We start from the raw sequence: 15,341 nt of genomic DNA on the forward strand, positions 1-15,341 counted from the left end.
CAGAGAATCAGAGAGGACCACAGTAGCAAAGTCTCTCTTCCGTCATCGCATTGGTTTTTTGATACACATAACGCTTTCCAACGTTGCCATTGGATCAAACACCACTATCCGTCCTCCTTTTGGAGACCGGGCGAGGCCCAGCAAAGAGACTTATGCTCTCTCGCCGCATCGTCACACTCGCGTAACTTCTCCGTCGCCGCGGCGCGAGGCCTCCAAAAGCTCATATTTTGCGCTAGTGCGCCAAGCAGACTCCCCTGAGGCACTCGCCTACGCATCGCCAGCTTTTTTTTCGCCCCCTCCGCGGCCGCCTTCGGCCGCGCACGCCCGCGAGGCGTCGCGGGAGCCTTCGTCTTGCCTGTAGAGAAATAAAAAAAAAGGAAAATACCCAGCAAAGCGGAGTGTGGACATGCCACGTCTCGTGACGTGTGGGGACGTCTCGCTCAAGGAGAGGACGACGAGGGAGAAGAGAGACTGGCGAGCGCACGGGCCCGCCTCCCCTATGGCAAGCGAAAAGCTGCAAACCTTACCCCCCTCCCCCTTCTCTTCTTGCGCCAAGAAATTTCTGTTTCCTTCCTTTACACGTCTTCTGCTCTCCCGCGCTTCCGCCTCTTCTTCCGCGCCTCAGGCAATCCGCGGTTCGAACCCACGCCTGTGAACTGTTTCTCTACAGAGCCCTGGTACGCCCCTTATCCCCGCCCCCCCCCCCCCCCCCTCCTCAGTTGGCGGTCTTTGCTTACTGCGCGCGAGAAGCCCCTGGAAGAAGTTCTGCAGCGAGGCTGACTCTGCGGCGCCGCTGCCATCGTGGGGCGTCAAGTTTGCGCTGCCGGCGGGCGCGATTGAGCCAGGCTTCCCGGGTGCCCCGGAGCGCATGCGAGGGACTTCTGGCCGCGAGCGCGCCTTGTCGACCGAGGCGTCGCCGCTCAAATTCAGGCTGGGGACAGTGGCCTTCGAGTGAACCTCTGACCGCGACATGGTCGTCGAAGGCTGAATCGAAATCATGGGCCGCGAAATCGAGCCGACGCTGCGCCGACCAGACTCGGAACGCTGAGAAGAAAAGAGGCAGTCATATCGCAAATGAACTCGAACGCATGCGGCAAACACAACCCCTCAATACCGACGCACGCAGAAACCAGCAGCGCCACATCTATCTATCTATATACATACGTATACATACACGTATGTGTGGATAGATGAATACTTGCTTACGCATATATAAGTTTATATATATATATATATATATATAAAACCCTAAACCCTAAACCCTATATATATATATATATATATATATATATATATATATATATATATATAGAGAGAGAGAGAGAGAGAGAGAGAGAGAAAGCGAGCGAAATAGCAGACGTCTCGCGTCTGCAAAAACCCTCGGACGTGGCTGAGTTGGAATAAGCATTGACAACCAAGACGCGAGAGACAAGTATCTACCTATCAATCTTCCTATCGATCTATCTATGACGGTGAATATCCGCGTACCCCGAAGCTCGAGGTCATGCTGCCCTGGCCGTTGAGGAGGAGAGAGAGGCGCCGCTCGCCGAGCGGTTTCGCGGCGACGGCGGCGGTCGGGTACTGCTCTTCCATCAGCCGCAGGAATTCTTGCATCGTCTGAATCGGGACTGTGGTGTTCCCCGTGTCATCGAGCTGCGAAGAAATCAGAAGAGACGCGAAAGGAAAGATTGGCGGATGTCGTACAGGCCTCCCACGAGCTCCAACCGGAAGATAGGGTTCGAGATCCCGTTAGGCAAAAGAGAGTCACAAAAACTGAAAAAAAAACAGACGAAAAGACCAAGAAGGAGACGACCTGCGAAGCTCCGTAGCATGCGAGGCAGCCGCCAAAACTGCGAAAAGGCCGGGAAACGACAAATGCCTTCCACCTGCGACAGATGACGCAGAGAAACTCTCACCTTCTTTGATTCCGTGCTCCGAGTAATCCACGCCTCGTACGGTTTCTGTATCAAAGCAAGAAAACAAACAAATAAGGAGTCTCGCAATTGCACTCTCCACTCTATCCTCCGCTCAGCACCAGCTTTTTTTTGCGTCCTTGCGGGCGTGAAGCCGCCCAAGTCTACAGAGGAGTCGACGCATGCATAGGGGCATGGCGCCCCTGCGTGTGTCCGCAGAAGAAGAGATCGGCCGAGACGCTGAGCGTGGAAGGCCTGAACCCAGCCCATTCCTCGCTTTCCTCTCATGTGCTCCCTTTCTACTTGGCTGCGCCTTCTGGCGTTTCCCGTTATATCGTCTTCTCAAAGGCTTATTTGCCCCGGTTATTCGTGTTTCGTCTCGCGCGCCTCACCTCGAAAGTCTCTGCGACCGTCTTCGCCATCGCTCGCCTGCAAAGACGCACCGACGACAGAATGCGAGTGCTCGACAAGGCTTATAAAAAGCGTAGGAACGCAATGAAAACAACTCGCGCGAGGCCTACGAATGCGTCATGCGGGTGCAGCACCACACTCCGCGAAGATTATGCACTCCGCGCAGAAAAAAAAAACTTACTCGATGTCGTCCGTCGTGTCGCAGCCCGCCGGCATGAAAAACGCCTCGGGGTCATCCGTCGCCGGCGTCGCTCTGCAGGAAGAACAGACGCAGCGACGAAGAGGTGAAGGGGAGCTCTGACGCACGCTTTCATCAATTTGAAGCAATTTTTTCCCGAACCCGCTTTCGCACATTTAGAATTCCCTTTTTTCTGGGAGGGACAACGCGCTTACCTGAAGAAGCAGCGACAGAGGCGATGCATCAAGTAGCGGTAGAGCAAAAACAGATTCTTCGGGCTGCGCAGAGCAAGACAAACGCATCCAGTTTGCGTCAAATCATTATTTCTGCCTTGCGTTTCGGCCTCTGAACGCCTCCACAAAAACAGAGTCCAGTATGCGGCGACCCCGGTCGCGCGAGGCTCCATCGAGAGGGCACACAACCCCCACAGAACAAGTACAACAAGGCTGTGGAATCCATCAAAAGCCGCCAAACAATATGCAAATACATATCTATAATACGCATATACATCAATGTATCTATCTACATAGGTATATAAAAACGTATGTGTATACATATACATAATTGAACGGAGTAGCTGAGGCTCTGAGTTTGCCTCTTAGAACGTTTCGCCTGAACACGCACGGCGCTCTTTTCCTCTTTTTGCCTTTTGATTTTATTTGTAAAAATAGATGTGATACGTAAAATAGTCTCTAAAAAACAAGAGCTCATTCAGTGAATTAGATTCTTTTAAAATGTGTGTAAATCAATCAGAAATAGAGAGTAACTTCGAAGTTGAACACACCTCGATTTGCCGCGCGGCCCGCAGTCTGCTTCCAGTCCGTGCGTGCATGCATATATACACAAATGTATATAGCTCGGAAAACTCGGCGTAACTGTCTCTGTATGCGTGAACGTTTGGCGGAGCCCTACTTCTTTTCGTCTCGGGCGTTGCAGGAGAAGAGGGCGGCGTTGAATTTGAGGCACTCGCGTCGCAGGTACGCCATCATGATGTCGATCTGACCCATGCTCTGACGCGTATTCATCTGCTGGTATGCATCAGAGCGCGTCACCGCGACCACCACGGGGACAGGGAAGGAGGCGGCGTTGTCCTCCGCCGCGCCGTCAGCTTTGGGCACGACCTCGAGGAGTTTCTGCGCCTGAGGCCCGGAACCCGAAGCAAAAAGACGCACAGACAGACAGCACAATGCATGCGGATCGCCGTCTACACGCGAGGAAAAAAAGCGACGAAGTGACGCCCCTTCAACGCTCTTGAGGCCTAGGCCGCGGAGACAGCACCGCGACACGCGAAAACGACCGAGGGCCTTCTTTCTTTGTCTCGAAAGAGAGAGGCGCGCGAGTCACGCGTACGTGGCAAGTGCTTCACAGCTGTCGCCTGAAAGAGCGTCAGCGAACGCAGTCCACTCCTTGAAGGCCTCTTCTACACTCGCGTGCAGCGCGACATGCAGGATACCTACGGGGTCGCAGCCGCGCGAGGCTCTCGAGAGTCGAGAGAAGCTGCGGTTGCCACGCGACGACGGTCAAGTCTCCGCGCAGAGCGCACGCGTATGATGCATCATGTGTCTTTCTCCTTCTCTCCTCTGTCGCAGTCTTTCTTTCTCGCAGCGGCTTGCCGCCTTGCCCACGGTCTCCCCTGCGTTGCCTCTTCTCTCGCACTCGATTCGAGTCCTTCTCCCCCGTCTCCGCTCGCTCACCTCGTCGTTGCCGATGGCGGCTGAGCTGCCAAACTGCTGGAGGTCGAGGAGCGCCGTGGCCGCGCGGGTCACGCCCGTGTTAAGGGCGTTCCGGCGGTAGTTCGCCAAGTATCTCTGCACTGAGGAGAAGCGCAAACATCGCACGACGCCACCACTGCTCACAAAAATCCGTCGCTGAATGCGTTGGCCTCCTTCCGCGGCCTTTCGCAGCCTCAAACCGCCTACACCTTGTCGCCCTCGACCTCTCTGCAGAGTTTCGAGGGCGACACTGGCCGCCGCAGCTCCTCAAGAAGCGAACTGTAGACACAGAACTCTCCCTCGACACACGGAAGGACGGCTGCAGACGCCTCTCCATGCATACAGAACGCTACACACTCAAAGTGCTTCAGCCGCCACCATGTGAAAGGACATGCGCTTCAGCTACTTCTCAGATGAGGCGAATTCCTCGCTCGAGGCGGCAGCCCAGTTGTGCGCCGGCCTTACTGTCGCTTTTGAGTTTGTCTTGAGTCTGCAAGTCCTGCTGCGAAAGCAGCGAATTCGTGATTTGCTCGGCGACTCTGAGCCACTTCTGCAACTCGTCCATCGCAGACCACGCCTGGCGCATGTCGAGGCAGATCAAAAAACAGAGGTGCGAGATCGCTGAGGCCGGCAGCATCCCCGCAATCCGTTCCCTACGAAGCAAGAAGCAGACAACTCAGTCTCCAGCATCTAAAGAAAATTTGAACGCGTCACCCGCCTTCCTCTGCCACGTCGCGGACTGCATCCTACAGGCCTACCCACATGAAGGCATCCCCGGCCCTCCAAGTGATCTCTGCTGTTGTACCAGAAGCCAGACCCACGCGCAGATATACATCTACCTATCTGATCTATCCATTCCTGAATATCAATACATTTCTGAATAGACATCTAATCCTATACCTGTTTCGTTCTATCTATCTGTACTTTTCTATCTCTATATACCGATCTGTCTGTTTCAATCGACCTGCATATCATTCTCTACCTAAATATCTGCCCATAACTATCTGTCTACCTAATTCCGTCTCTCTCTATATGCATAGTGCTTGCGGATGTCTGCATGTCTGACGGGCCTTACGCCATTTCTGGGTTCTGGATGATGTAAACGTTCGCGTAGGATTGCGCATCGACAGTGGCGATGTCTTCTTCGTCGTCGAGGCACCGCTGACCGAGGTACGCGTAGTCGAGAAGCGACACGCCGCCAGTGTTGCTGTAGGTCTCCACGCGCGACAACGGACGGATGCTCCCCAGGGCCTGCAGATGCCGCAGCAGTGTGCTTTTGCCCGCGTCGCAGGCGCCTGCGAGAAAAAAAAAGGCGACGCAGCGCGTGAGGAGAGCGGAAGCGACCTTGAGTCGCAGACAAACTCAACAGCTCAGAGAAGGCGGGACTGCCGGCCGCAGCCTCCAGACGGGCGAGAACGGCGCGCCGTGGGAAGAAGAGACAGCAGAAGGCCCCGACGACAAGGAGAGGGAGAGAGAAAACGACTTGCGAAAAAACATGCCGCGGACCCCTTTACGCCGCATGTCAAGGTGCTGTTTTACGCCTTCACACACAGGAAAACGAATTCAAACGACTGAGTCACGAGCACGCATACGGCGCACGAGCCCAGACCCATACATGCATATATATATATATATATATATATATATATATATATATATATATATATATATATATATATATATATATGCATGCAGGCGTGGGAGTCCACGAACACATGCATACATGCCCATGGATATATATATATATATATATATGAAGGCACCTACACGGAAAGAGAGAGAGACATATACGCACACGACGGCGGAAGAACGACTGCAATAGACATATATATATATGTATACGTTACAATATATATATATATATATATATATGTATATATACGTTATTCATGTCTCAGGGAGACGGAGAGGCGTTGAGGCTCCTACCTAGCATGAGGATGTACGAGTCGGGTTTGTCTGCAGTTTTCACGGGCCGCGCGTCGGCGAGGACTTGCTGCCAGAGGCTGCCTTTCACATTCGCCGCGCTGAGAGGCGCGGATTTTCCGGCGACTTGTAAATCTCGTCTCTCGCTGCCTTTTTCGCCTTCCTTCGCTCTCAAGGCAGCCGCGCTGGAAGCCATGCGCGAGGGGAGGGCGTTCAGCGAACTGGCGCCTCTCGACGAAAAGCTGGGGATGCTTTTGCGCGACACAGAAGCCACCGAGCCGAGGCGCTTCTCCGTCGCGACGACTAACGAGGCCTTCCGCTCCGCTGGGGGCGTCCAAGTGGCCTCGGCGGATCTGTCGTCCGCAGGGGCAACGGGCTCCGCCTTGGGCGCCTCGGCCGCTGGAGGCTCGTTCGCTGCCTCCTCCTGCGCCGTACCATCGTTGTTCTCCCCGTTTTTCCCCTCCTCCGCAGCTCCCTTGCCGACTGAGGACGACGACTGAGAAGGTTGCACGGACGCAGGCGCCTCCTCCTCCGCCGCCGCTTCCGCCGCCTCAGAGGCCGCTTCGGTGGCGTCCTTCTCTTCTTTCGGCTCGCCTTCGCCGGTCTCCGCGGTGGGAAGGGCCTCCTCCTCTGGCGCCGGAGTCTCCTCTGCCCTCTGCGGCTGTTCCTCTGAGCTCATGATGCAGGGCAAAGAGAGGGAAGAAAAAGCGAAAAAAAAAGAAGCGACGCCGCCGTGCGAACCCTGGGGAGAAGAAACAGAGCAGAACGCCGCCGGAAAAGGCAGACAGTTTGAAAAAAGAAAAAAAGAGGAACCACACTGGGCACGAGCCTGCGAAGGCTGGAAACCGTTTCCGCCCTCGCGTTTTTCGGTGTGCTCTGTAGGAAGAATCAAAGCGTTAAACAAAAGTCACAAAACAGAGCGAAAAGCGCCTTTCCTCACTTAGCCGGGTGAAAAACAAAGACTGGGGTTAAATATGTCCCTGTACGAATTCTTGCTCCTTAAGTCATTCGCATTTCCCTTCGAGGCCCGCGGAGGAACCGCTTCTGAACGCTGCGGGAAGTCCTCGTTCGACAGAACCCGAGACGCATTGAAGAAGGAGACCGAAAGAAATGACGAGGAGAAAAAAAGCGACTAAGACACAAAGTGGGAGCGCATGTAACTCTCTTCCCCTGCCTGGAAATCAGGCCGAAAGCTCGTTGAGCTGCACGGTTATACCACAAAGGCCGGCAGGGCAGCTCGCCGAGGCGGGTCGGATGAATGCGTGTGCAAATCCTCTGTCCGCTTTTCACAAAGTTGTTTTTTCTGAAAAGAAGACAGACCTCGTTCATCTTCTGGACGCTTGCACTACAGAGGAAAGGGGAAAGGGATTATTTTGCCTTCAACTCCACGAAAACTCCTCAAACCTTTGAAGCGAAGCGCTGCGCATGTGAGAGCTAGCCCCCTCCCCCCGAGGCTCCGGATCGCCTGACTACGGATTTTCCGCGCTTTTCTTGCGCCAAAACGCGACATTCGCCGACCCAGTCCGCGAAGCGGTGACACAGAGATGATGGAGTGAAACTGCCTGCCGCTTTCCGCCGCAACTCGCGTGGGGAATCCTCTCCACTCGGCAGGTCTCCCCGGTCTCCCGCCTGTATGTCTCCGCGCTTACTGGCGGCGATGATAGTGCCCAGCCACACACAAGCAACTGGGCTACCGCTTTATTTGTTTTCCTTCCGCGGCTGTCTCGGCGTTCGGTGCATGGGACCTTTATTGTGAAATCCATCAAGGTTTTTGCACACACCGGCCGAGGGGGCGTTTTCCTTCCACCGAAAACGAGGCAACACGGAACACTGCGATTTCTTCGAGTTGACAAGGCGTATATGTATCTACGTATACGTGTGTACATATATATACCAGAACTACAGAGAAGCATGCAGGAGTGCAACGTGTGCCCCTTGGCCAAAAATACAAAGCGCAGCCTCGCGGGGGCTTGCACCACAGTTGTATGCGCAGCCTCCGCCTCCAACACGTGCTTGCATACGTAAACATAGATATATATAAACACGTACTTACGTATATATATTTATCTATATAGAAATATACGCAAGATTCCGCGACGCCCCATTCAGTGCGACTTTGCTCTATTCCACTCGTGAGGGGTTCTCTACGATGACGGAAGGAGTTTACCATCAAAACTGCTGAGCCGGTACACACGGTACCAGTATTGCTGCGCCTGTACAGATCTACACGCATGCTTACGCCTACACAGCCTCGGCTATCCTTTCAGCGGTAGCATAGTATGCATATCAAGACTTCTGACGCGATTGCTGAAAGGTCCGGAGCTGCAAAGGCTTTCTCGGCTATCTGGTATCTGGGTCAAACGTTCTGCTCTTGAGCACGCGAGCTTCTTAGCTCAGCCACGGGCTGGTGATGCCCATGCTGTGTGACGTCGACAAACGTGACTGGCTTCCCAGCAACGACGACTCAACCAAGACTGCAGTACTTCGAGCTGGCTGAAGTAAACAAGGCCTTGCTTGCATTGCGAACTGAACCTTTACCTCGCCGCACCGTCATCAACGCGCGTCTCTCCGCCTCTAGGCCCTGGGCGCGACGGAAGATAAGAGTCACCTTGCTGTGCCTCTTTATATCCTCTTTCTATTTTTAGACTGCACAGCCAAGAGCCGGGTCTGACATGAGTGCTTGAAGTGTCTTTTGGATACGCCGACTACGAATTCGAAGCGGGGCGAGAGGCGAGGTTCAGTTCAGCTGCAGGCAGGAATGCACGTGGGCAGCCACGTAACTACACACAAAACGGCACCTCCGGGTCTCTCTGGCGGTTTCTACCGAGAGCGAAACTCACGCGGCTCATCCCGAGAGGAAGACGCGATCGCCAGGGTGGCGTTCGCAGGGCTATCGAATCACCAAAACCACGACAATGCCTCAGACACGAAAATGACGCATTCTTCAAAGAAAGAAACGCTCACGCGATTAGCTCGACTCAAAAGGGCCTCACAGTCCCCCGGCATATCACATGATACAACGACGAAAAAAGCAAAAAAGCATTTCCGCTCGCTCGCGCGGCTAGTCTTCCGCTGCCACCTCAACGCTTGAGCTCCAAGCTGTCGTGAGACCGCCGGCTCATTTGTCTTGACTGCCATGAAAGCCGCCCTGTGCAGGATTCGAGAAGATGCAAATTCATTTGTGGACTTATGTGACTCCTCATCCGTATATCCAGGCTGGAGCGCCGCAACAGCATGACACAACTCTCGTGGCCTGTCGCCTGGTGCGTCGCCTCTCTGCCCTCCTCCCTTTCCCCTTCGGGACTTTTATGCGTTGTTCTTGTCTTTCGCTCTCTTCACCTGCCGATGCCTCTCCCTTCCAGCACCTTCACTTCTGCCTCATATCCCTTTTGTTGTCATCCCCTTCTTTCTCTCTTTTTTCTTCATGCTGTGGCCTTCATGGTTTCGAGCCTAGGCTCTGCATCTCCGTTGCTGCCTTTTTCGTCCTCCGGCCGCCTTCCGTCGTTTTCTTTTTCGTTTCGGTGTCTCTCTTCGCCTGCGTTTTGCTTTCGCGGCTCTCGCCTCACGATCGGACCGCGACACAGCGCACGCAAGTCCAGCTCCTCTCGACCTCGGGCCGCGGCGCCACGAAGATGTGAACCTCCTCGACGACCGGCGTCTTTCCATCTGCCGCGAAAGGCACCAGAGACGCGTGAGACGAAATCACGCCCCAATCAGCTGCAGCTCGCGCGGGGTCGCTGTGCTGAGACTCCTCTCCAGAAATCGGCGCGCCAACCTCATTTTCAATGGCGACCTGTCCTCTCGAGAGACGCGACGCCTCGTCGTCGCCTGCCGTCGCCCTAGAAAGACGCCGCGCGGAAGGGAAGGCGAGTGCCCTTTCTTCTCTGGTGTCTCGCTCTCGCCTGAGCCGCAGAACTTCCTCCAGCACGTCGATCCACGCACACGTTCTTAGATCTTTGCGCGACGCGTCTCCTCCCACGCTGCCCCTCTCGTCTTGACCGCGGCGCCTGTCGACCCCGCTGCGGCAGCCCCGAGGCATCTCCAGGGCGCTCACTACGCCCGCGAGCTCCGCGGGTGGCAACGGAAAGACTTTCTCCCAGTCCACCTCCTGTCGTTTCTGTCCGCGCCCGCCGCGTCGCGTCTCTCCCTCCTCTTCTTCCTCAGGTTCGCGCTTCTTTTCTCCTTCGGCTTCGCTCCTCTGCTGCGCCCGCCCGCGGCGCGCGCGGCAGCTTTTGCGCCCCCTGCCCTCCTGTTTCCGCGCCTCGCCTCGCCCTACTAGCCTCGCTGTCTCCGGCTGCGGGCGCGAATGGGGGGCCTCCGGCTTTGGCGGAGAGACGCCGAGCTTCGCGGCGACGGCCGGGTGCAGCGCGCCGTGCTCAAACAGTAGCAGGCGCCCGCCAGCGCGAACCACGCGGAGGAGCGAGTGCAAAACGGTCGCTGGCGAACTTACGCAGCAGAGTACCCGATGGCTGAAGAGACATGAAAAGATCGAGAGCCGGAAGGCCGCCTTAAAGCCTGGATGAAGCCGCACCCGCGCCGCAGAGTGAAAAAGTCGCAAAAATAAAAACAGGATGCAGCGTCATAATGTAAAGCCTCAGCAATCTGAGACCGATACAATTACGCGCGGTGCGAGAGAGGAAAAGAAAGGCGAAAGGAGTCACAGGGCTGTCGGAGGCGGGGATCGTGCTCGAGCAGGACAGATGAATTATAAAAGGGGAAATCGATCACAACGGAGGACCGAAAAAGAAGAAAGCACTCTCCAGCCCTTCGCGCACGCACACCTGGCTGGGGAAAAGGAGGAACGGGCGCGTCAAACGGGAACGCCACTTCAACGAACAGGCAAGGAAGGAGGCATGAAAGTCGCGCATGCGCTGCGTCAGGCTTCAGTTGTCTCACCTGAGCACGGAGTCGAATGTATCCGAAGAAAGCGGGAGATCGTGAGCATCTGCTTCCTGTGAAACGAAAAAACAACAAAAGGAGTTCACTTTTATTGGGAAAAAGAAGGAATCTTCAGCTGCAGTGCGTGCTTAGACACACGTCTGTTCGCATGCCGGCAGGACATACGTGGGTACGCAGAATTTGCCTTCGCCATACATATATTTGGCATATTAATGTATAAATACATATAAATATATTCGTACGTATGTATGTATCTATGTATGTATGTGACGTATGTATATATATATATATATACATACATATACATACGAAACCACGTGCATGTGCCTGTTGACGGGAAGATGACAACATGTCTTCAGGATGCAGTCTACGGGCGCCCAGTTAAGACTTCAGGCACACCATCAGATCAATGAGAGGCAGCGCAAGGCCTCCTCGGTACGGCGGAGGCGCCGCGACCGCTGCGGCGGCCTTCTTCGCTTCGTCCTCGATGCGGACGTCCAGACCCGTGTAGCTCGCGCACAGCTGCCGCCACTCTGCATTGTGCAGCTCCTTGCCCTGGCCTGAAGTCGCAAAAAAAAACGCATGCGTCGCTTGCTCAATTGCGAAGCCGCTGGGGGCTGCAGCTCTCTGAGATGGAGTCTCCCTCCCACCTAACGTGGCCTTCTATCCAGCAGACCGCCGCACCCACAAGCGAGACCGCGGCACGACGAACCACCTCCATAAAAGGGCATGACAGCTGAAACGCGTAAAAAGACACACCATCCTATGTATATATATACCACCTTGCAATCAATAAGTACGCAAACAAATGCGTATGAAGATATATATGTATATTTATGAATACACTTGTATACTGGGAATGCTAAGCCATAGACACACTAAGCGCATGGATGCACATACACACTCAAATAATATACATGGGGCGTTTGAATGAAAACATTGAAGGAAGCAGAGACTGGAACAATCGCCTGTGTCTGTTTGCCGGGCTTACCAACTCCGATTTCGAGGACATCGCCGACAGCTGTGCGGCAGTAGAGCTCCTGGCGCCACGCCTGAGGTCACGGCAGAACGCAGCAAACGCAGTGACGCCCGATATTTATGTGAAATTGCATACGAGAAGCCCGCACCTCGGCTCGGCATTGCTTCCTGTGAACTCAACCCCGTATGCGTTTGCCCCCCTGTGATGACGGCTGAGTCCCCGGCTTTGTCCTTCCTGTTTTATCCTGTTCCTTCTTTGCGGCTTTTCATGCAGGCGCCTCCTCTCCTCCGTCTTCTGCAGTGCTGCACTCAAGCGCCCTCCCAGCCCTTTCTCTGGCTCTTCTCCATCGCCTCATCCTCTTTCATTTTGTTTCGGCGCTGCGTGCTTCCCGGGAACTATACGCACTCGCACTGCCTGCTGCTCCGCCACGGGGCCATTAGTAGAGAAAAATTTGTGTACCTCCTCAATTTCATAGAAATGGTACACTTTTGTCAAATTTATCTATATGTTTCAAATATCTCAAATTACTACGAGATGTTGAAAGACGCAAGTTCAGCTAGCTCCTTCAATGAATAAAGAAAGTCGCCTTGGAGCGTCGGCCTCCTTCCTTCCCCACCCCCCCCTCCCCCCACTCCCTCGATTCCCTTGCTCTCACCTCCACGATTTTCCTGAAGGCTGCAGACTCCCACAACTCCTTCTCGGTGTCCCTGAAGAGGTCCATCGCCTCTCGCACTTCCTCGTCTTCTTCGATGCTCCGTTCCCGCCGTTCTCCCGCGTCGGGCGGCCTGCCCTCGCCTATCGCGCCGGCGGCCGCCAAGATGTCCCTCGCGAGAGACGCTTCGGCGGCGGCTAACGGGCGGCAATCGTGCACGACGACCTGCAGGCTTCCGCCTCCTTCCGCGACCTCGAGACGCATCGGCGTGCCGAAAATCATCTCCTGAATCGCCCGACGCCTTCGCGCTTCCTCCTCGGCCTGCGCCCGACGTGCGGCGCCGCATGCGACCGACAAGACGGTGGACACTAGCCCCGCGACAGCCGACGGGGACGGAGGCTTGGAAGAAGAACTCGAGGCGGAAGGTCGGTCGGACTCGCCCGACAGCGGCGCGCGCTCAGGCGCGTCGCTCTCCGCCGTAGTCGTGTCCGCGAGCCCACGCACAGCAGAGTCCCCGCAGGGAAGCTGAGGAGGCAGAGATGGCGCCAGCCGCTCCACCGGAGGCGGGCGAGGCGGGAGAGGCAAAGGGCGCTCAGGCGAGGATGCAGATGGCGCGGACGGCGGCGGAGCGGAAGACTCGGCCGCCGCAGGACGGGAGGTCTTCCACCATGCAGTCTTCCGTTTTTCTTCTTGCTCTTCAGCCCACCTCCGGAACGCAAACGCGAATAGAAGCGACGCACTGGCGACGCTGGCGAGGCCGCCGATCGGCCTGAGGCTGCGCCCAGGCTTCCCTGGCTTCTCCCAGCTCGGTCCGCGTCTCTCTGCCTGTCTCTCGTGTGGGAAGCGCGTCTCCTCGAGGGCAGCCGGCGCGGGCGCGGCTCCGCCTTCGGACATCCCCGGCGGGCGCCTTCGCAGAGAGAAAGCAGCTAAAGACGAGAGAAAAGAGGACTCCGCGGACTCGCGTGGCGAAGGAGCAGGGGAAGCCTGCCGGCGGCTGACGCCTACCTCGCGGCCCGGCTCCGGCGAGCCCCGCCTCCGCAGTCGACAGCTGCTCGTCGAGAAGGCGCGAGGCAACGAAGACGCCGAGAAAGAAGGCGGAGAAAACGCAGAGCCACGAAACACAGAGACAGGACGGCAACCACGACCAAGCGGCGGCAGAAAACCCGTCGTTGCGCAAGTTTCTAGCGCAGCAAGAGAAGCAGAAACGAGGAAAGAGGATGCAGCGCCCACGCGGGGGCCGGCGTGAGGATAAAGGTGCGGTGGAGTCTTTGGCTCTTCTCTGCGGCCTTGCCCAGCCCAGCAGCCAGCAGACGTGCCTGAAGCTTCTTCACTCAGGCCCGCGGGATTTCGTAGTCTCAAGAGGGAGCTGCTGCTTCTCACGCGTCTTCTTCTTGTAGTGCCACTGCATTTCTCCGTCGTGGCGGAGGCCGCAGAGACGGCAGCAAGGCACAAAGCCCGCGAATTCTGCGCAGGACGCTCCACGCGCAGAGGCATGCGCAAGCCCCCACCCGCGAGTCCCGAATCTCGCTGGAAAGGAATGGAGGAAGCGACAGAGGTCACGCGCCGCGACATCGCTGCGAAGAAATTCTTTAGGCCCCCCTGGCGCGAGCGAAGTTCACTCAGCATTACCGGCGCAAATGAAAAGTGGGGCCAAGACGGCAGACGGAAACTGAAGATGCGGACCGGGAAGCGCAATGTGAGTGCCGCCAGGAACCCTGGAGCCGGGCAGGCTAGGAAATGCTCAACGCTCAGGAAGCCTGAGCGTAAATGTTTGAGAAACGCGAGAGTCCAGACGTTTTTGCGAGTCCGCTGCAATACTATCACGCAGTTGAAATGTTGTGGGCACCCGTTTTGGGAGAACACAAAGAATAGCTAGGTTGGATGGGCTGAGTGCTGACTGGAAGGGCGGCTACACACGACCAAAAGACGGCGAGCCTTCGAGCGCACGCGCTGTGGAGGGGATTCGCTGTCATGATGGCATAGTTCTCCCACGTGGTAAAGAGCGGGCGTCACGGCTGGGGTAGGGAAAACAGATCACGGCATCTCGACGCCGCAGGCCTGAAAGGCGGCGCAGAATCAGAAAGCAGCCAAGCGCACCAGAGTAGCGCGTCACACACACGCACAAACACTTTTGTGGGAAACGTTTATTGTCGATTTACAAAACAGGGGGTACGCGAGGCGGCTCCCTAGATGAAAACGTCGACAGAGAGGGATAGCAATACTTCCCGCCAGCAGACTCCCAACCCGAGCTTTCGCAAAGACGAATGTCACGCCCGCCTTGAAGCGCTCATGCTTAGGCGCTGACAGCCCCATGAGAGTTCAGACGCTTACTAGTAGGCAGGAACTCTGACAAAGCAACGAAACTACGGTTCCGAAAGAAAGCACTAACACCTCGACACCTCGCTGCAATAGTTGCGGACTAGGCTGCGGACATTTTACGTTGGCTTGTCGGAGCAACTAGGGGGATTCAGTCGCTGCAGATTCGCCGCTTGCCATGGCTGAGCGTGTGAGGAAATGCGAAACGCGGTTCCCGCAGTCGCGCAAATCGGTCTTCCTTGATGGAAGGGATGCTGCAACTCACGTTGAGCTCTGCAAACGCAAGCGCGTTCTTGCGAGCTGCGGACTGCGAGCGTCGCATATCGAAACTGAGCGGGCAGGAAAACTGCGGCAACAC

The 15,341-nt window shown here is 55.9% G+C and overlaps 2 protein-coding genes across 2 annotated transcripts; both read right to left on the reverse strand.

The window, feature by feature from the left end:
* Positions 1 to 104: 104 nt before the first annotated feature.
* On the reverse strand, positions 105 to 6,816 carry BESB_005600 (uncharacterized protein; the record flags this gene model as incomplete). Its single annotated transcript, XM_029359315.1, has 12 exons — positions 105 to 355; positions 738 to 1,044; positions 1,489 to 1,653; positions 1,917 to 1,961; positions 2,306 to 2,342; positions 2,506 to 2,577; positions 2,718 to 2,780; positions 3,415 to 3,641; positions 4,197 to 4,315; positions 4,680 to 4,867; positions 5,290 to 5,509; positions 6,141 to 6,816. The coding sequence occupies 12 exons, from the start codon at positions 6,814 to 6,816 to the stop codon at positions 105 to 107; spliced, it is 2,370 nt and encodes a 789-aa protein (XP_029222228.1).
* Positions 6,817 to 9,699: 2,883 nt separating this feature from the next.
* BESB_005610 (methyltransferase domain-containing protein) lies at positions 9,700 to 14,293 on the reverse strand (the record flags this gene model as incomplete). Its single annotated transcript, XM_029359316.1, has 5 exons — positions 9,700 to 10,606; positions 11,034 to 11,089; positions 11,436 to 11,596; positions 12,028 to 12,088; positions 12,671 to 14,293. 5 exons carry the CDS (start codon positions 14,291 to 14,293, stop codon positions 9,700 to 9,702), a joined length of 2,808 nt encoding a protein of 935 aa, XP_029222229.1.
* Between the last annotated feature and the right edge of the window lie 1,048 nt (positions 14,294 to 15,341).

Source organism: Besnoitia besnoiti, chromosome I, assembly GCF_002563875.1.
Source record: "Besnoitia besnoiti strain Bb-Ger1 chromosome I, whole genome shotgun sequence".
NCBI classification, from domain to species: Eukaryota; Apicomplexa; class Conoidasida; order Eucoccidiorida; family Sarcocystidae; genus Besnoitia; species Besnoitia besnoiti.